This window comes from Bombina bombina, chromosome 10, assembly GCF_027579735.1.
Source record: "Bombina bombina isolate aBomBom1 chromosome 10, aBomBom1.pri, whole genome shotgun sequence".
NCBI classification, from domain to species: Eukaryota; Metazoa; Chordata; class Amphibia; order Anura; family Bombinatoridae; genus Bombina; species Bombina bombina.
The window spans coordinates 59,013,786-59,034,887 of NC_069508.1; the positions used below are offsets into that span (position 1 = coordinate 59,013,786).

The following is a 21,102-nucleotide window of genomic DNA, read 5'->3' on the forward strand; positions in this document are numbered from 1 at the left end:
CACATTCCTGCTTTTTAAATAAAGATAGCAAGAGAACAAAGAAAAATTGATAATAGGAGTAAATTAGAAAGTTGCTTAAAATGTTATGCTCTGTCTGAATCATGAAAGAAAAAAATTGAGTTCAGTGTCCTTTTAAGAATAAAGTTAAATGGTAACAGCATTCTAGATACATACAGTCATTCATTCTACTCACATCTGTAACACTTTATCTGATTAACCACAAAAACATTTAAGATTTTTCCCATTCACCATTATTTTAATAAGAATAATAAATAAGTTAATACAATATATACAAATGTAATAATAACAATAATAATAACAACAATATAAAACATATATTACAAAATCATATCAATACATAAATAGAAATTTCCTTGATTGTTGTATATAAAAGTTCTCCCCAAACAATATGACAATGTCTACCCAAGAAGTTATAAAAATAGAACATTTATGACAAGTGCTTTTCACTAGATTTAAAAGGACATTAACACCTACCTGCTTTTGTGTAAATTTGTGCTTTGTCACACACTCCCTAGAGAAGCCACAAAAGCACATACAATAGCTGATTTAGATCATTTGCAGCATTTTGATAACCCTTAGGTTATAGATTTTGCATTCTATCCTCTCTAGGGATCGTGGGAAACCATACAACTATTTACACAAAAGCAAAATGTATTTAAAGTCCTTTTAAAGCAAAATGTTATTAAGAATACACAAAAAGAAACACATGAAAAGGAATAACAAACAAGTTACAGACAAAAAAACAAAAATGATATGCCGGCTTCAGTGTAATTAAATACTAGTGTTTTGATATTTCTCTAAAATGACCCTTAAGGAATCTCTCTGTATGTAGTGATTCAGCATTTATTTTAGACAGTGATTCTAAAAAAAAACAAAAAACACAGAATAGGAATTTTAAAAGCTAAGTACCTCATATATTGTGATATTTACCAAGTACTTCACATGTTTATAGGCTGAGGAAATATTAGTAATAAAAAGGCTGCTTGAGTTTTCTAACAGGACATTTTCATGCATCTATTGGAATACAGCCAATGTACCTACACAAAGGGACACTATACCGTAAAACTTCTTTACCCTTAATGTATTTCCAGTGACGTGTCTTGTTATACCTGCTGCAGAGTATTAAATGTAAAGGAAATTGCTCCTTTAGGTTTATTTTTGTATTTATAATATGTTTGATCACTAAAACCTCAAGCCATTGTTCTCAAGAGCAATACCTATTTAAATGGACTGAGTCTCTAAGAAAAAGCAGATGTATTTATCTTATCTCTATCTATATACAAAAAGGTCAATACTTGGGGACTGAAATTACCAATATATTTAATATATATATAACTAGCTATTGGGAAAACATTAAAGGTACAATATACTCAGGCAAGTAGCTGATTAGAGTTCATTGTATTCCAAGCACTAGGTACAACCTCTCACTATGAGGTTGATTTCTGTTGCTGCCTCTTGCATGTTTGCTGCTGCTTTTCTTTAGAGAATGCTGCAGTATTCATATTTAAGTATAGGTGGCAAAATTAAGGTAATGGCAAAATTAAGGTAAATAACTTATTTGTAAATAATTTAATACACTACAGCAGGTAAAATGGATAATTGGGAACACATTTAAAAAGGTAGAAAAACTACAATGCACTGTCCCTTTAATAATGCGCTGACATTTGGAATAAAACAACAAAACCATACAATTTAGTTTGTAAAATGTTGCATAATAAAAAGATACACAAACATCTCAAATTTATACAATTTACTTGTAAATTCTTCCCAAAGTCAAAATAATTTCCTGATTTATGTAAGTTTAGTGCTCTGTTTTGCAACATTAAGAGGTCTGTTAGTTATATCCATCTGTGTTTACTAATATGTACTGGACCAATAGGAAACTAGTGAGTATTTATGTTACATTGTTTTGTTGTTGTCAAATTGTACTTTATGGATCATTAATTCTTGTGTGATCTGAAATCTAACACAATGTTATTTTCTTTTTAGACTGATGATAGTTACTTGTAAACAACCTCCAAATAAATAAATAAAAAGAATTCCAGTTAACCCTTTCTTTAAAAGGATATGAAGGCCAAACATTTTCTTTTGTTATTCAGACAGAGAATACAAATTTAAATAAGTTTCCAATTTACTTCTATTATCAAATTTGCTTCATTCCTATGGTAATTCTTTGTTGAAGAGACACCTAGGTAAACATCTGGAGCACTACATTGCAGGAAATAGTTCTTGCAAATGAATAAAGATCTTGCAAAACAAGGCCTATGTCCTTGTTTTTTAACAAAATATGCAGAGAACAAAGAAATATTGATAATAAAAGAAAAATAGAAAGTTGTTCAACGTTACAAGCTCTGTCTAAATCACGAAAGAAACATTTTGGGTTTCATGTCCCTTTAAATAACTGTTTTAAATCCACCCAGCTGTGTGTCTTTAAAAACAATATGAAAGAACACTAGATTTAGACTAAAGTAAACTCTATTCTTCTTGCAAAGGTGCATTTTGTGATTTTATCAGGGTATCGAAGCGCAAATTATTATTAAATACAATTTTACAACTCATGCTTGATAGAGAAAAATGAGAGGGAGCAGCAAAAAACAGAACCATTTAACTAAGACATTAGGCATCCTTGTGCATAAATATACAGTTTAAAACATTATTCCCATATTATAATCTAACACAAGAGATCTAATAGAGAACAGAAATCAGATATGGGAATCTTGTGCTCAGTAACCATCGGTAGATGTCAGTGTTGTTGTACCTTAAGTAATTATTATTTGGTAGTGCTTTTTAAAAGTATAAAATCATATTATTAATAATAAATCAATAAATTATTCCATGAAGACTTGTGATAATCAACAGTAAAGCGAAAGCATGAATGCCCGTCCCTTTATCTAGATAAATTTTAGTATTAATATAAAAGACTTAGTGTTATCAAAAATATACATAAAATAAAAATATACTGCACTTGAAAGAACTAGAGCAATTTGTGCTAATTTAGCAAGTCAGTACTAGACTTGTACATACAGATGTATCTTTGACTATCATGTTTCATAGAAACAAAAGGATTCCCTACACCTCTCATGGGAGTATTCCCGTACGCCCTAATGAGTAGCAGGCATTAAATACTAGGGATGGGCAAATGTTTCTAAAAATTCGAAATTTAAAACTAAATTTGATACATTCGTTCAAATTGAATTTCAAATGTTTATATAACATTCTATTTTTGAATTTTCTTTTTTGAATTTTTCAATAACATTCAAAAATATTTGTTTGAATAATAGAATGTTTAGCTATGTGGTTTATATCACATCCAATTTCGAAATGTGAAATTCGAATGTAACAATCGAATTCGAAAAAGTATTTCAACTGTATTTAATAAATGTAATATTCAAATTTGAATGCTACGAATTTGAATTTCACATTCGAATTCGAAATAGTATTTCTAGTCTACAACTGTGTTTTATAAATGTAATATTCAAATTCGAATGTGACATTCAAATTCGAATGTGACATTTGAATTCGAATATGAAATTTAAATTTGAATGTCGCATTCGAAAATTGTAAATAACATTTGATAATAGAATTTTTAAGAATATTCATTCCTATCAACATTCGATTATGTAATTCGAATTTCTACAATAACATTCGTTCTAACATTCAAATTCGAATATAAACACATTCGCCCATCCCTATTAAATACACTGTGCAGTCACAGCTTACAGTAGTAAACATCTGGAGTGAATTCAATTGTTTTTTTTCTCAGAAATATATACACAGGGACAGCTGAAAATGATGCCCCAAAAATTTGAAAAAAAGATGTCTACTTCCATTTTCATCTAATAACCAGAGCATCAATCAACCATTTAGACGCTGTTCAAAGGCACAGATTCCTTCGATTTTTCTTCTTTATTCTTTTTACATTTGCACAGTGTCACAGACAGTGCAATGATAATTATGAGAAGAATGGCCAATGCAATAATTACTGCAATAAATATAGTAGAAGAATCAAATTCTGGAAAAAAAAAAAGAAAAAACATAACAAATTAGTCCAGTGACTTTTTAACTTGGATATACAGGCATGCAGAAGCACAAATATGTATATGCATAATAAATATGCATAATTAGTGTTATTGGCCCCAAACAATTTTTTTCCGTTAGTAATAGATGCCCAACCAAAAAAAATCCCAATAAAGTTAAAGGGAAAATGTACTCAGGCAAGCAGGTCTCTCTCTCCCACCCCTTACTGGGATGCTGATTTCTGCTGCTGCTTATTGTTTACATAGCTTGGGAACACATTAAGGGGAAGACATGTATACAATACACTGCCCTTTTAACGGCTAGTGTTACTAATGGTGCTTTAATGTTAAAGGGATACTAAACCCATATTTGCAGAGATATCAGAAATTCTTATATTGAAACTCAAATGCGTGCCTTACTTATCTCTGTCCCTATACAATAATTATAAATAATTGTAAATTAATATTTTAGAATTGCCTACTTCCCACTGGAAGTGTAATTTATTCTACTGGCTGTGTTTACATAGCCTGTCAATAGCCTATACTTAAAGGGACAGTCAACACAAAAATTGTTATTGTTTAAAAAGATAGATAATGCCTTTACTACCCATTCCCCAGCTTTGCAGAATCAATCTCTAAAATGTCTGCCTGTTTCTAAGCCACTGCAGACAGCCTCTTATCACATGCTTTTTTATTAGCTTTTCACAACAGGGAAGTGCTTAGTTCACGTGAGCCATGGGGTGCTCACGCCCGTGGGTTGTGCACAACACAGCACTAATTGGCTTAAATGCAAGCCAATAGATAATAAATAAAATGTCATGTGATCAGGGGGCTGTCAGAAGAGTATTAGATACAAGGTAATCACAGAGGTAAAAAGTATATTAATGCAACCATGTTTTCTGTGCAAAACTGGGGAATGGGTAATAAAGGGATTATTTATCTTTTTAAACAATAAACATTTTTGAGTTGACTTTCTCTTTAATTATAGAAACTTTCAGTATAGGACAGGATACCCCAGCAAAATCAGCTATTTCAGGTGATTATATAAAGGCAAAAGAGCTATTTGCAAACAATTGAATACACTGCAGCAGGTAAAATAGATAATTGGAAACAACTTAAAGGGTTTACAAAATTAAGGGTAAACTGCCCCTTTAATAAACATACATGTATCACCTTAAACACCCATTTTCATGCCAGAAAACTTTGCAAACACATTACTCTGGAATGTGTTTATATAAAGTTACACATAAGCAAAACATTACCAGGCTAATAAAGACAGGGTATTAAGTAACTACAATGGCCCTATTGACCCTCGAGTCGTGGGAGCAGACTGCAAAGAATTAATGAGAGAATTATACAAGAGGAACCATTTCCCAAATCTCCAGTGAAGTTATCTGGAATCAACTTACACAAAGGTATAAATATTCTGAAGTTTTAAGAAAGTCACTAGCTGCTGGAAAAGTAAAAGTAAGTTCAGATACACATTGTTTTTTTTGCAAACATTTCAATTACAGATCATTGTTATTTAAATAAAAAAACAATCAGTAAAATACCGTATTGTTCCGCATATAGGCCGCACTTTTTTCCCTTGATTTGTAGCTTTAAATGTGCAGTGCGGCCTATATGCGGGGTGCGGCCTATAATCGGGTGCTTATCGGCAAATTTGTACTTGCGCAGTACAGCCGAACTTCCGGTGCACCCTGTGGCCTTATGGGGATTGTAGTCCGCTGGAGTTGGATAGTTTTGCAACATTTTGCAAAGGTAATTGGTTTGGATAATGAGCAGGACGCTCATATGTAGGAGCCGCCACTGTGAAGCTGTGTAATGATGCGGTAATGCTGTGTAATACTGTGCTGAGCACAGTGTAATTTGGAGCTTGGGCTTATGAGGGAGGAAGTGAGTGGAGCACACAATGTCCCATATGAGTCCGTTTTGCTACTGATATTGTCAGGTAAGAAAGTGCTTTTATCCCCATCACATCGTACCTGCTAAAAATGTACCAGTACATTATTTAATATGTTAAAATAAAAAAAAGGAAAGATGCTGTACTCCTTAGTACTGGTAATTTCAAATGTGAAAAAAGCCTTTATTCAGCCATTACAGCTTTAATGGCTGAATAAAGGTTTTTTTGACATTTGAAATTACTGAGGAGTGCAGCATCTTTCCTTGTTTTTCTTTTTTCTATACTCTTGGGGAAGTGTAAAAGTATCCCCTGGGAGCTGACACCCTGCATTGGGACTCATTGCTTGCACATTGTGTGTGTTTTCTTTAAATTTTTTATTTCTTCAAAATGGCACCCAAACTTTAAGGGTGCGGCCTATAATCAGATGCGGCCTATATGCGGCACAATACGGTAATAACTATCATTTCTACAAAGCAAATCTCTATAATCAGCAAGCGGTATGTAAAAAAGGGGAGTTCCTGCATGTTTCTGAATTATTTGCGTTAAAAGGGCAGCCCCAATCCCAATAAAAGGATTAATTAACCCCTTAGTGATGACTGCTGTAAAGGGTACGAAGGTTGTCTCTAAACCTCTACAGGGGGCCCAAGCAGTTCTTCTACTATGTGTTTAACCCTTTGCAGTTTTTAAACACATAGAGGCGGAAGGTTGCTAGTCTTAAAAATAATTAAGAGCATTTAATATTTTTTTGCAATAACGGCCCTTTAAGTACAGTGTAAAACTGACCCTGCAACATGTTAGACTGTGATTGATTAGATGAAAGTATTCATTCATTGACACCTATTCCTAATTGGTCACAGTAAAAGGAGAGGAGGAACGTGGATTCCACCAGATTTTTCATGGTGTGCATCCCTGATCTGCTGCTGATTTGAAAAGCCTTGTAAACTGTGCCAACTTCAGCGGCTGTTAGGCTAGAACTGAACTACCCCTTTAAAACAATTCTTCCTTGTAGATCATCAATAATAAGAATTTATATACAATATATACAATGAGGGGAACTGTATCTAGTTGCTTGTTAAATAATGAAACAATATAATGCTTATTACGTTTGTATGGATACATACCGCTTCCTCCGTTAGACGTACACTGAACCACACTTTCTTCACTATCACGTAACGTTTTCCGAGACTGGACAGTTGCCTTTACAGAAAAGCAATAACTCTCTCCTTTTTCAACATCAATCTTGATTTCATTATTAGTAGATGTTGTCTGCTTCTGCAACGATCATAAAATAGGTTATATCTCTGTGTAAATAAATCCTCTACATTACTGATGCAGGATGACAAATCAATACTTAACAATATATACCAAGACAACTGTTATTAAAGGGGCAAATTACTCAGAGTTCAATATCACATCCAAATTTTAAAGGGACACTCAAGTCAAAATTAAACTGTAATGATTCAGATAGGACATGCAATTTTAAACAATTTTCCAATTACTTCCATTAACAAAACGTACACAGTCTTTTTATATTTACACTTTTTGAATTCACGGAATATACATATAAGCATTTGTGATTGGCTGATGGCTGTCACATGGTACGTGTATGCATTTGTGATTGGCTGATGGCTGTCACATGGTACGTGTATGCATTTGTGATTGGCTGATGGATGTCACATGATATAGGAGGAGTGGAAATAGACATAACTTTGAAATTAGTCAGGAAAAAAAAAATCTACTACTCATTTGAAATTCAGACTAACTGCTATTGCATTGCCTTTTTATCTTGCATTTGTTGATTATGCAAATGTACAAGAGGCATATGTGTGTATCCACCAATCAGCAGATAGCTTCCAGAAGTGCATAGTTGACCCTGTGTCTACCTAGGTATACTTTTTTTAACAAACAGTACTAAGAAAATGAAGTAAATTTGATAACAGAAGTAAAGTTTCTTAGAATTGCATGCTGAACCCAGTTTATTTTTTACTTTAATGTCCTCACTCATTTGTTCATAATTTTGTCTTCTTTTCCTGTAATTTACCCTTGAAAAGCTCTCACTCACCCTAAGACTGACTGGAGTGTATACTTTATACTTTAGTTTAGCTAACCCTGCTACATGCTATATACAGTACAGCTCATCTACATGTGGCCAGCTAAACATATACAAGATGCCTTTTATAAGGTGTATTTCTGGACTGCTCTGTAATCCCAAACAACTGTACAGGCACTAATAATATGGCTGAAATATTAATCTCTTCCTATACAGGCTTTGTTCTAGCAATGCAGTGCTTAAAGGGACATGACACCCAAAATGTTTCATTATTCAGACACAACATATGATTTTTCACAACTTTGCTTCTATTATCTAATTTACTTAATTCTCTTGGTATCCTTTGTTGAAAAGAATACCTATGTATGCTCATCAGCAGCAATGCACTACTGGGATCTAGCTGTTGAATGGTGGCCACACATATATACCTTATGTTATTGGCTCTTCTGATGTGTTTAGCTAGCTCCCAGTAGCGCATTGCTGCTTCTTTAACAAAGGATACCAAAAGAATAAAGCAAACTTGATGATAGAATTAAACCGAAAAGTATGCTCTGAATCATAAAAGAAAAAAAAAATAATTTTAAATTAATAAAGAAAGAAAAAAATTAGGTTTCATATCCCTTTAAGATGAATTTTAAGTTGGACCATGGTATATTTTTGGAGTATAGTAAATTGTGGAGTCTTGATCAGAAGTGTCTAAAAACTGGCGTTTCATGGAAGCTAAATGCATAACTGCAACAGATATTCGCAGGCAAGTTCTTACCTTGCCAGTGCTAGACGATTTCCAATAAAAGAACGTATATATAAGGTCATCCTTAAAAATATCACGTAGCGTTTCAAACTGCCCACTAGCAGATCTATAAGGCGTAAGAGAATCCTTAATAAAAGCCGTCAGTTTGGTATGATCTTCATTGAACATATAGCTTTCAACACTCGGACTTCCGATAAGTGCTGGAATGGGGAAAAGAGAAAATGAATCAATAAATAATAAAATAAACAAATTGTAACCCTATTATCATTAATAAAGAATTTATGAAGCCATATATATATTTTACAAGGCTAGTATCAGTTACATTGTACTTCTTTTGTAAATGATTTTACAGCAATACCTTTACATTTTATTTTTGTAATAAATAAAAAAATAAAATTGAATAAAATAAATAAGGTCCATATATAACTTTTTTTTGGCAGATGTGTACAATTTCACCCAACACATCATTAAAAGGGATTAAACAATAAAACAAAACAAAACATTCTTAAAGTCTGAAATTTACCATCACTTTAAAGGGATACTAAACCCAAATTTTTTCTTTCATGATTCAGATAGAGCATGCAATTCTAATCAACTTTCTAATTTACTCCTATTATCATTTTTTCTTCATTCTCTTGCTATCTTTAATAATATATATATATATAATATAATACGCAGGAATGTAAATCTTAGGAGCCGGCCCATTTTAGGTTCAGCACCTGGATTAAGCTTGCTTATTGGTGGTTCTGAACCAAAAATTGACTGGCTTCTAAGCTTTACATTCCTGCTTTAAAAAAATAAAGATAGCAAGAGAACAAAGAAAAAATTAAACAGGAGTAAATTAGAAAGTTGCTTAAAATTGCATGCTCTAATCTGAATTTTAAAGAAAAAATGTGAGTTTAGTAACCCTTTAAGGATACAAACAGATATACAAACGTTTTTATCGCTCAGTCAAACAGTATCTCAGATTATTATTTAGATTTAGACTGTATGGAATAAATTGGGCTTTACTTTGTTGGTAAGGTGAGAAGGGAGGGCTGTTAGCATATGGGAATTCTTCCAGAACATCTTCTCTATCTTGTACTTCTGAAATAATCCGAGCTTTGAAAGTGTCTTTTACATTCCTTAACTCGTCGGTAACATCACATTCAGTTTCTTGGATGTAAACACATTTCCTTTTCCAGTCGGATTTCTCCCTTAAAAAAAAGAACAGAATATTATTACTTAAGTTAAAATGCTAAGCTCTCAGAGGTTACACTGTAGAATATCATTTTGGTAGTGTATTAAATAAGTGACAATGAATCATCAATTTAAAGTGACAGTAAACACCAAAAAGTTATTGTTTAAAAAGATAGATAATCCCTTTATTACCCATTCCCCAGTTTTGCATAACCAACACTATTATATTAATACACTTTTTACCTCTGTGATTATCTTGTATCTAAGCCTCTGCAGACTGCCCCCTTATCTTAGTTTTTTGACAGACTTGCATTTCAGGCAATTAGTGCTGGCTCTTAAATAACTTCACGGGCGTAATTACAATGCTATCTATATGGCACACATGTACAAACACGCCCTCTAGCTGTGGAAAACTATCAAATGCATTCAGATAAGAGGCAGCCTTTAAGGGCTTAGAAATCAGCATATGAGCCTATCTAGGTTTAGCTTTCAACTAAGAATACCAAGAGAACAAAGCAAATTTGATGATAAAAATAAATTGGAAAGTTGTTTAAAATTACATGTCCTATCTGAATCATGAAAGTTTAATTTGGACTTTACTATCCCTTTAAATTTTCAAACATCCAGCACTATTTTTTTTATAATCAAACACAAGCCACACACCATATATATATCCTTCAAATGTGGTAAAGCACTCTTGGTAATTCACTTCTTAGGCCATTATAGCCCGCTTTGCCCAGGGTGCACTTCAAGACGCATATACATTTCAAACAAATGGAAGGCACTTACTGGGTCTTATCCAAACTTCTCTTTTGATTTTTGTGACGTATGAGGACGGGGTGACCCCGCAACGTCACAAATATTAAAAGAGAAGTTTGAATAAGACCCAGTGAATGGCTTCTATTTTTGTTTGAAATATATATATATATATATATATATATATACACACACACACATATCTCTATATATCTATCTCTCTGATATAAACTACTGTAACCTTAAAATACTGTAAATCAAATAGATGGTCTAGGCAATTTACTGTTTGGAAACATAGGTTACATTATGTTCTTTTTGCCTTAGCAACACTGGATATAATCTTAGACCTGAGTGAGGGGACAAGCATTTTTGTGTCTAAACTTTAATAGTGATGAGTGACAAAATGCCTCTTTATGGACATACAATGGAATTTTCCATTGTTTTTAAGCTCAGCAAAACCTCTATTGCCAAAGTGTATCCGGTAGGGAATAAATACTGATTGTCTGCAATAAATAAACATTTTATAACGTAAATAGAATATGATTTTTTTACTGATCCTACATTGCAACTGTGAAGTGACAGTGTATAATGTTGTGGAACGTCAAACTCTAGAGTTAGAATGTTAATCCATTTGAAATGTAGACTTTTTTTTTATCTTTTCTACCAGTAAGAGCTGAAACACATTGCTTTGCAAGACATTCTAACTCTCTATGGATGTCAATAGGTTAAAGGGACATTTAAATGGGAAAATAAAATGATGTATTTTTCCTGAACATTTTATTTTTAAAATAATTTAATTTGTTTCCCTGCCTGTTCTTCTACTGCATAGATAAAATTATGCACCTGTATGCTTTAAGGCCATTCCTGTGCAGGGCGCAGCAGGTGATTGGTGAATATGGATGTAGGCTACTCCTGATTGGGTCCCTGGAGACATCCTTCTCAGGAGCAGCAATACTTAGAAGCATACTTTAACTATGTGTTTAACCTATTCACAGGCATTAAACTAATAGTAGTGAAAAAGAACTATTTTTTTTAAATAAAAATAAAAACCCTACAATGCAACATTTTAATTTGTATCCTTTTCCAGAGAGTTAAAGGTATATGAAACCCCAAAAAATTATTTTGTGATTCAGACAGAGCATATAATTTTAAAACATTTTCCAATTTACTTCTATTATCAAATTTGATTTGTTCCTATGATATTTTGTTTTGAAGAGATGCCCAGGTCGGTGTCTGTAACACTACACAACAGGAAATAGTGCTGCCATCTAGTGCTCTTGCAAATCTATACAATTCTTGCAAAGCTGCTGCCATATAGTGCTATAGAAATGGGCTGACTACTAAGCATACATTACCTGCTTTTCAACAAAAGATACCAAGAGAATGAAACAAATCATAAAAGAAGTAAATTAGAAAGTTGCTTAAAATCCCATGCTCTATCTGAATCATGAATGAAAACTTTTGGGTTTCATATCCCTTTTAATATGATTCAGTAAATTTTTAGGATGTTCAATAAGAGTCACTCTCAATAGCTTCTACAATGGATTCTATGAAGTCTTTTGTAACAGAACGTCTCTTCCCCACAGCTTACAAATCATTTCTTGAATTTTTTTGTCACTCTCTTCAAGTGACGTTTTGGGGACACAATCTTAAAGGGACAGTCAACACCAGAATTTTTGTTGTTTTAAAAGATAGATAATTCTTTAATTACCAATGTGGTTATTAATTAAGTTTTGCATAACCAACACAATTATAATTATATACGTTTTACCTCTGTAATTACCTTTGTATCTAAGTCTCAGCAGACTGCCCCCTTATTTCAGTTCTTTTGACAGATTTGCATTTTAGCCAGTTAGAGCTGTCTCCATGGTAAATTCACGAGCATGAGCTCAATGTTATCTACATGAAACACGTGAACTAATGCCCTCTAGTGGTGAAAAACTATAAAAATGCATTTAGATTAGAGGCGGCCTTCAAGGTCTTAGAAATTAGCATATGAACCTCCTAGGTTTAGCTTTCAACTAAGAATACCAAGAGAACAAAGCAAAATTGGTGATAAAAGTAAAATGGAAAGTTGTTTAAAATTACATGCCCTATCTGAATCATGAACATTTTTTTGGACTTGACTGTCCCTTTAATAAGTAGGTATTTGTAAAATCCGGTGCAATGTAAACTTTCATGAATGAAAGTGTCCCTGTTTTTAATGTTTTTTTTTACAAAAATGGGCACTTTATCATGAAAGTTGACATTCACTTTCATTTAGATAAGTTGGGTAACTGCAAGAATGCATATTCAAATGACAATTGCATCTTTTTTTTTTTTTTCTGAGACATCTGAAAAACAATATATTTTTTCATTTCCAAAGAAACTCTTGGGGAAAAAAATCCTGATCATTATGTCCAATTGAAGTAGAGCTTACTTGTTAAATTCTCTGACAGAGGTGCCTTTGTGTATTTGAAAGCAACCCTTTTAAAGTAGGCTATTTTAGCCACAAAAAAAAAATTAAACAAAATCAGTAGACTGACAATTTTCCAAATAAGTAAAAAAAGATTTGTCAATCAAGACTCATTCTCACACACTGAAAAGCAATTCTGAGTCTCCATAAAATGAAAATAAAATATAAAAAACAGGGATAAAGTTACAATGCAAATTATTCTTTCATTTGTGAAAATTATGCTGGGAAATGTTATCAAAGATCTGCCGAGCGCAGGCAAGTAAGCCCCATGCACTTGTATCTGACAGCCTACCTAGGTATGCTTTTCAACAAAGCATACAAAGAATTTCATTTCCTATTAACATTTCTCAGAAGCATTTTTGCAGTTGCATAATGAAGAAATGCTTCTGTGCCAGTTTAAAATACTGTGTGTTTTAAAGTCACTATCTGATAAATACATAACTAGTTTAGCACAATATATATACAGGCAGAAACAGGCACACAGTATATAACACGTGTGTATTCCTTTAACTTAAAGGGACATGAAACCCAAACATTTTCTTTCATGGTTCACATACAGAACACAATTTTAAAAAACTTTCCCATTTTACTATTATCATCTAATCTGCCTAATTCTCTTGGTAGCATTTGGTGAAGAAGCAGCAATGCACTACTGGGAGCTAGCTGAACGAATTGGGTGAGCCAATAACGTGAAGCATATATGTAAAGCCACCAATTAGCAGCTCCTTATCCTACCTAGGTATTCTTTTAAACAAAGCATACTAAAAGAACAAAACAAATGAGAAAACATAAGTACCTTGATTTTTTTTTTTAAAGGGACAGTCTACACCAGAATTTTTATTGTTTTAAAAGATAGATAATCCCTTTATTACCCATTCCCCAGTTTTGCATAACCAACACAGTTATATTAATATACTTTTTACCTCTGTGATTATCTTGTATCTAAGCCTCTGCCAACTACCCCCTTATTTCAGTTCTTTTTATAGACTTGCAGTTTAGCCAATCAGTGCCTGCTCCCAGATAACTTCACGTGCATGAGCACAGTGTTATCTATATGAAACATATGAACTAACACCCTCTAGTGGTGAAAAACTGTTAAAATGCATTCTGAAAAGAGGTGGCCTTCAAGGTCTAAGAAATTAGCATAGGAACCTCCTAGGTTAAACTTTCAACTAAGAATACCAAGAGAACAAAGCAAATTTGGTGATAAAGGTAAATTGGAAAATTGTTTAAAATTACATGCCCTATCTGAATCATGAAAGTTTATTTTGGACTAGACTGTCCCTTTAAATCACACTCTATATGAATAATGAAAGGAAAAAAATGTGGGTTTCATGTATATAAGGACATAATGAAGACATGCTACATAGGCGCAGAACAAAAAAAAGTGGGAAATCCATTAAAACATGTTTGGTAGCATTTTTTAAACGTCAAAGTGGATTATATTTCATGCTTAAGGCAACTGCTGTCATAGACTACGCATTACAGAAAATAGAATATTTAACTAGCAAATCTGGGAGTGTCATAATAAAGCAACCTTAATGCAACCTTGGGAACAAATAGGCATAAATGTGCAATCCGAACCAATCCTTTTTATTTATTACCCATTTACCTATTAAGAAGAACATTACGAAATTGCAACTCAAAAGTGAATAATAAAGTTACTATTAAATACCTGAATTAATTATGTAAGACAGGATATGGAGGAGCAATAAAAAAAAAATAGTTTAAAATAAATGGTTTGAAATAATTGAAATCTCTTACTTGGCTAGCAAAGTCTGTATTGTTTTGCATATTATGGGCAGTCAAGGATTAAACCCATTAAAAATCTTGGTGATGGTGTTTATCTTATCTTATGTCCTTTGATTGTGCTTGCTCTAAGTTATTACTGGGTAGTATGCAACTGGTTCTGGCTATTTGCAGCATACGTAAAGGGACATAAACTGCAATATAAAAATGTTATATTAAAGACTCCAGTCATACTGTAACCTTGCTTTATTCCACACACTCATTGGCTGGAAGCCCTAGTTACCCGCCATTTACAGCTACCACCTCGAATAGGCACTTATTGCTTGATGTACACTGAAACGTTACACTCAGTGTTTCAATATTTAAGCAGTTTATATAATTTAAAAAATACACTTGCATACTATTCTCATGCTAATTTTTGCTTTGAATACATCATTACATTTAATGTCCCTTTAATTGGAACAGTCATGTGACATAAACTGAAACAGAGCTTGGGAATATTGACTCCTTCACTTCTGACTGCTAACATAACATTTTTGATTAATTCACCCATAAAAAACCCCATCTCTGACTCCCAAAAAAATGTGGGGATGGTAACTCCATTTCTAATAAATCTGTCAATTGTAAATTATATAAATGTTCTAGTAAAGTGAAGTTTTGCACCTGGCTGCATACATTCTATAATGCTAGTAATCCTGTTCATGTATATGAACGTATTACCAGCAAATGACAGTGCACAGACTTATCTAAATAGTAAAACAAACAAACAACTACATATATGGGGGGGGGGGGGCACAGCCATTTATATTAGATAGATAGAAAGATAGATAGATAGATATAGAAATATAGATGATAGATATTATAGACAGATTTTATAGATAGAGATATATTATAGACAGATATAGAAATATAGGTAGGTAAAGAAATATAGATGATAGATAGATATAGATCAGATATTATAGATAGAAATATATTATAGATAGATAAATATAGATAGATGATAGATAGAGACATATTATAGATAGATATTATAGATAGAGACATATAGACAGATAGAGATATATTATAGCTAGAGATATATTATAGACAGACAGATATACAGATAGATAGTAAGGGAGGATGATCAATATTTAACAACTCACACACCTATAAATTACTCCAACAATCATTGTATGTATATTTCACACACAGTTTCACCTCGAGTTACTGGAATATAACACAAATATTCAGGTGCAATGCCTTTTTTCTGCCTGTACCTTGTTAGAACATGCCCTGCATCTATCTATCTGTACATCAGTGGAGTTCACGCCCACACGTGCAACAGCAAATACCCAGAGCAGGACTAGGTAGGGTGCTTTTGCACAAGGTTATATGCCCTAACAAATTAAGCACTCTTCTATTATAGTAGATCTCTTTTGTGATGACATTGGACATACTAAATTAGAAATATTTTTCAAAGTTAACAGGTCATGCAAATGGCAACTTCCAAAATAATATATTCAGCACTTACCCAGCCACTTCTACAGTGTACACATAATTTGTTGGTTTCGGCTGCCATTCAAGAATGGTTTTGAAGTTGAAAGACGCCCATGTTATATTTTCAGCGGTTGCAAAGTTTAGATTGTCTGCGCAGAAATGAAGAATATATAAAATGTTACTACTGATCAAAAGCATGCAATAAGTATATTATTTTTATTACTGCTTAAAGGGACACTGTAACCAAAATTTTTCTTTTGTGATTCAGATTGAGCATGACATTTTAAGCAACTTTCTAATTTACTCCTATTACAAAATTTTATTCATTCTCTTGGTATCTTTATTTGAAATGCAAGAATGTAAGTTTAGATGCCGGCCCATTTTTGGTGAACAACCTGGGTTGTCCTTGCTGATTGGTGGATAAATTCATCCACCAATAAAAAAGTGCTGTCCAGAGTACTGAACCCAAAAAAAGCTTAGATGCCTTCTTTTTCAAATAAAGATAGCAAGAGAATGAAGAAAAATGATAATAGGAGTAAACTAGAAAGTTGCTTAAAATTGCATGCTCTTTCTGAATTACAAAAGAAAAATTTTGGGTTCAGTGTCCCTTTAATAGAATAGTGATAGAACAAAAGAAACATTATAATCAATTATTTTATTTCAATGTGTATATATGCTTATATGTGTGTATATATATATATATATATATATATATATATATATATATATATAAATATATATATATATATATATACACACATACATACATATACTGTAACACAGGGCTCGACAAACCCAGGAGCCTGGGAGCCACTGGCTCCTAGAATTTTACCCCTGGCTCCTAACTTTTTGGGTTATTCTCCATATATCTATATACAAATCCAACTGTCTGGCTCCTAAAAAATATGCCTGGCTCCTAAATATTCTTACTGGCACCTAATTTTTGAACATATTCGTCAAGCACTGCTGTAACATGTTTAAATTTACATAGTACTTAGTTTTTATATCTTCTATATGACAAACAATTAAAGGTTTAAAAATATTTTGAATTAAAGGGGTTAGAAAATGTTTTTAAACTTAAAGTAAAACTACAATGAAGTGCATCGTATACATCCAATACCAGGTATTTACTGCTCATTGGTAATAGGGACAACTTCCAAAGAAAAGTTGTTTTATTCAGCACAGAAACATTCAGGTTTCAGCAAGTAAACCACTGTAACATATTTTGAATGATCTTTTAGATGGAACACGAAACCTTTAAAATATATTAAATAAAAGTAAACCTGTTCAAAATCTTCCTCTTTCAGATGCTTGCTAGAAAATGTTTGAGTTGATATCTCATTAGATATAATATTTTGATTGTTCAGAAAATAAAGCTTTCTAGTCCTGTTTAGAAAACACAACTAATGTTCCTAAGATACTTTTAAGTATCTTCAAATCTGCTCAGCACCTCTCACTTTTCATTAAAGGGACACTGTACCCAAAAATTTTCTTTCGTGATTCAGATTGAGCATGACATTTTAAGCAACTTTCTAATTTACTCCTATTATCAAATTTTCTTAATTCTCTTGGTATCTTTATTTGAAATGCAAGAATGTAAGTTTAGATGCCGGCCCATTTTTGGTGAACAACCTGGGTTGTCCTTGCTGATTGGTGGATAAATTCATCCACCAATAAAAAAGTGCTGTCCAGAGTACTGAAACCAAAAAAAACTTAGATGCCTTTTTTTTCAAATAAAGATAGCAAGAGAACGAAGAAAAATTGATAATAGGAGTAAATTAGAAAGTTGCTTAAAATTGCATGCTCTTTCTGAATTACAAAAGAAAAAATTTGGGTTCAGTGTCCCTTTAAACTTACAGAGATGGTTATCTAACTTGCCAAGGTGATCCCTCATAAAGTTACTAAATATTCTGTGTCTTAAAGGGACATCCGAATGAAAAAAATGACAAGCTGACAATTAATGAGTGATTAGTCAGTACTTGTGAATGCTGCTCTGGATTTGTTCATTAGATGTGGTCTGCTTGGGACCATGCTTTCAGACTATTACTGAGACCAATTTTTTTTTTGTTAGAATTTTTATCATGTACAAATAGTTTAACTAGTCTCTGTGATTTGATTTTCCATAATTACAAAAATATTTAAACCTTCTATAAAGTGTTATTTTTAGCAGATCATAGTATTTTCCTGTTACTTTTTACATATCTCAAAAGTTACATAGTAATACAATGTATATTAATTATATTCTAGAAAAAGCCACTGAAAATACTTTATTTTCTTCAACACTGAACTTTATTATGTTGTCTTTTTATTCATAATCATGTAGGCATCAGGTGAATAATATATAGCAGGAAATCTTCCAAAAAAATGAATCAAGAGTCACTAAGTTTGGAGAGTCCCATCCAGTTAGGAAAAGGTCTAGGAACCTAGTTTATCTAGGCAATATGTTTACTTATATTTTTGTGATTACTCAACATTTTGTGAATAATCTGAATACAAAAATAGGATTGAACAAAAACTTTCCTTTCTGGAACTTCATATACAATAAAATAATAAAAATCCCTATACAGAAATTGTGATATAGCTAAATATTAAAATAAAAAAGTGATATGTATAAATTCCATGGGGATTTATTAAAACCGTCTGTTGAATAACCATTTGTAACTAAGTTTTCAACATACAAAAATGCAGAACTTTTTTTCCAGGAGAATTGAACTTTGGACAATGTTGTGTTATGTGTAAATATATAAAACTGATAAGAAACGCAATGCAAATAATTTGATAAGTCTTAGTGGTTGCCAAAAGAATATTAACAGCAAAAATTAACCAACAGCAAACATGTACTAAACCTCACCCATAGATTGTAAGCTCCTCTGTCTAGAGATTGTCTTAATTTTTTTTTTAACATCAAATATGAACAGTCAAAGCATAATATACAGGGAAAGCCCTATACACATAGATAATATATACAACACACACACACACATATATATATATATATATATATATATATATATATATATATATATACCTACAGCCTCACAAATATTTACTAGAGAGACATATATACTGTGAGGATGAGTTTTAGTGAATAGAGTCCATAGCAGAAATAGACTGGAAATGATCATCTATACATAAGGAGTGAAATATTTACATCTGACTATAAAATAACAGCCTTATATGCAAACCCCTACTGTTGTGCTATAAAGCTTGATGCTTTGATCTATACAAACATATGTCTGTATTTAGGCTCATGGGAAACAGACCATAGTAGTATTATAGGTTACAATGTTAATTAGGTCCATGTTGTGTATAAGGATACATTTCCTGCTGTTTTCCTTAAAACAAAAAATCTCATCTATGCAAAATTCTCCATTAAAAGATTTTGTATTAAAAAAAAAAAAACAACCCCAAAAACTCAAATCAAGAACTTTGGGTAAGTACAGAAATCACAGCAGGTCACTTACCTAAAGCTGTAGCCCTGCTCCAACATAGCACACTGCACAGCAGCACTAGAGACCAGATGCAGCGCATGGTTCTGTATTCCTGTATTATTATCCCAGCAGTTTGTTACAAACGGTTCAAATCAATAGTTTCCAGCAGAGAACACGTATTAATCCGCGATCCCCAGTCAATATGAATGTATGGCAGCTATTGAATAAATTAGTCCTCTTCTCATAGATTAGCTTGTACCTGAGCCTATTTATTTAGCCGGGGGAATGTCCGGGGATTGGTATGTTACCAAAGGGGGAGGGTCTAGTGTGAGATTAGTCACTCACTGCTGAGTACTGGAAATAGATTCACTTCCTGACCAATAGAGGTCGCTGTTAAACTGATGTATTGCAGATATCATTGTGTGTGTGAGCAGCTTGTGAAACTGCAAAAAGATGTATTATTTTATTATATATAATTATTTTACTATATTAAAGGGAAAATAAAATCAAAATTAGACTTGCATGGCTCAGATATAGTATGTGGTTTTAAGACACTTTTAAATTCACTTCTATTTTCAAATGTACTTTATTCTCTTGATATCCATGTTAAAAAAAGAATATGTACATATCCTCCTTGGGTTTTTTCTCATATAAAACAACTTTCAAGATGAAGTTTATATTCAAATAAAATGGGGTAGATTTATCAATATGCGGGCGGACATGATTCGCTGTAGCAGATCATGTCCACCGCACATCGATAAATGCAGACAGCGTATCATTGCACAAGCATTTCTACGGAAATGCTTGTGTAATTCCGCACCCTGCACATTCACAGCCAACCGGCCCCTAGCAGGGGGTGTCAATCAACCCGATCGTATCCGATCTAGCTGATTGCTGTCTTATGACCGCTGCTTCTTAATTCCTGATTCCGTTGAGCCTGAAGACTCGCACGGAATAAGTTGGTTGACATCTTAACAGACATCCCAACCTGCAAAAACTCATTTCAGGGAGGTGGCTTCACCCGCTACTGCGCCGCCACCCCCCTCGCCATCCCAGTTATATATTGGACACCTTGAAACCCTAAATACGATAGAGACTTATCATTAAAGTAGCTTCCCACTAAAGTCCCATTAAAAAAAAAAGTAGCTTTATTGCTAAACCACATACAACAAACCTATTTTCCAGTGATCGTACACTTGTTGAATGCTTAAATATTTTAGAATACGAAGTTTAATTATGTGCAGTAAATAAGGTAGTATTTGTGTTTTATTTTATTAAAATCAGTGGGGGCTTTTTTGATACTGGTGCATACTTT

At 32.8% G+C, this 21,102-nt stretch overlaps 1 protein-coding gene across 3 annotated transcripts; it reads right to left on the bottom strand.

The window, feature by feature from the left end:
- Positions 1-235: 235 nt before the first annotated feature.
- F3 (coagulation factor III, tissue factor) lies at positions 236-20,073 on the bottom strand. 3 transcript variants are annotated; one of them, XM_053694086.1, is made up of 6 exons: positions 19,821-20,073; positions 16,391-16,505; positions 9,753-9,937; positions 8,754-8,941; positions 7,062-7,212; positions 236-4,033 (listed from the first exon to the last, which is right to left on the bottom strand). In XM_053694086.1, exons 1-6 carry the CDS (start codon positions 19,885-19,887, stop codon positions 3,885-3,887), a joined length of 855 nt encoding a protein of 284 aa, XP_053550061.1. In that variant the 5' UTR covers positions 19,888-20,073; the 3' UTR covers positions 236-3,884. The 3 variants fall into 3 exon arrangements, with proteins under 3 accessions (XP_053550061.1, XP_053550064.1, XP_053550063.1); XM_053694089.1 differs by lacking the exon at positions 236-4,033 and adding an exon at positions 4,086-5,487; XM_053694088.1 differs by lacking the exon at positions 236-4,033 and adding an exon at positions 4,086-5,490.
- Between the last annotated feature and the right edge of the window lie 1,029 nt (positions 20,074-21,102).

Excerpts from the sequence above, each read along its gene's own strand:
- F3 (XM_053694086.1), bottom strand. The coding sequence starts at position 19,887 with ATGCGCTGCATCTGGTCTCTAGTGCTGCTGTGCAGTGTGCTATGTTGG. Across the intron at positions 9,938-16,390 it reads TACACTGTAGAAGTGGCTGG|GGAGAAATCCGACTGGAAAA; the intron begins GTAAGTGCTGAA and ends CTTTTTTTTAAG. Across the intron at positions 7,213-8,753 it reads AATCGTCTAGCACTGGCAAG|AAGCAGACAACATCTACTAA; the intron begins GTAAGAACTTGC and ends TGATCGTTGCAG.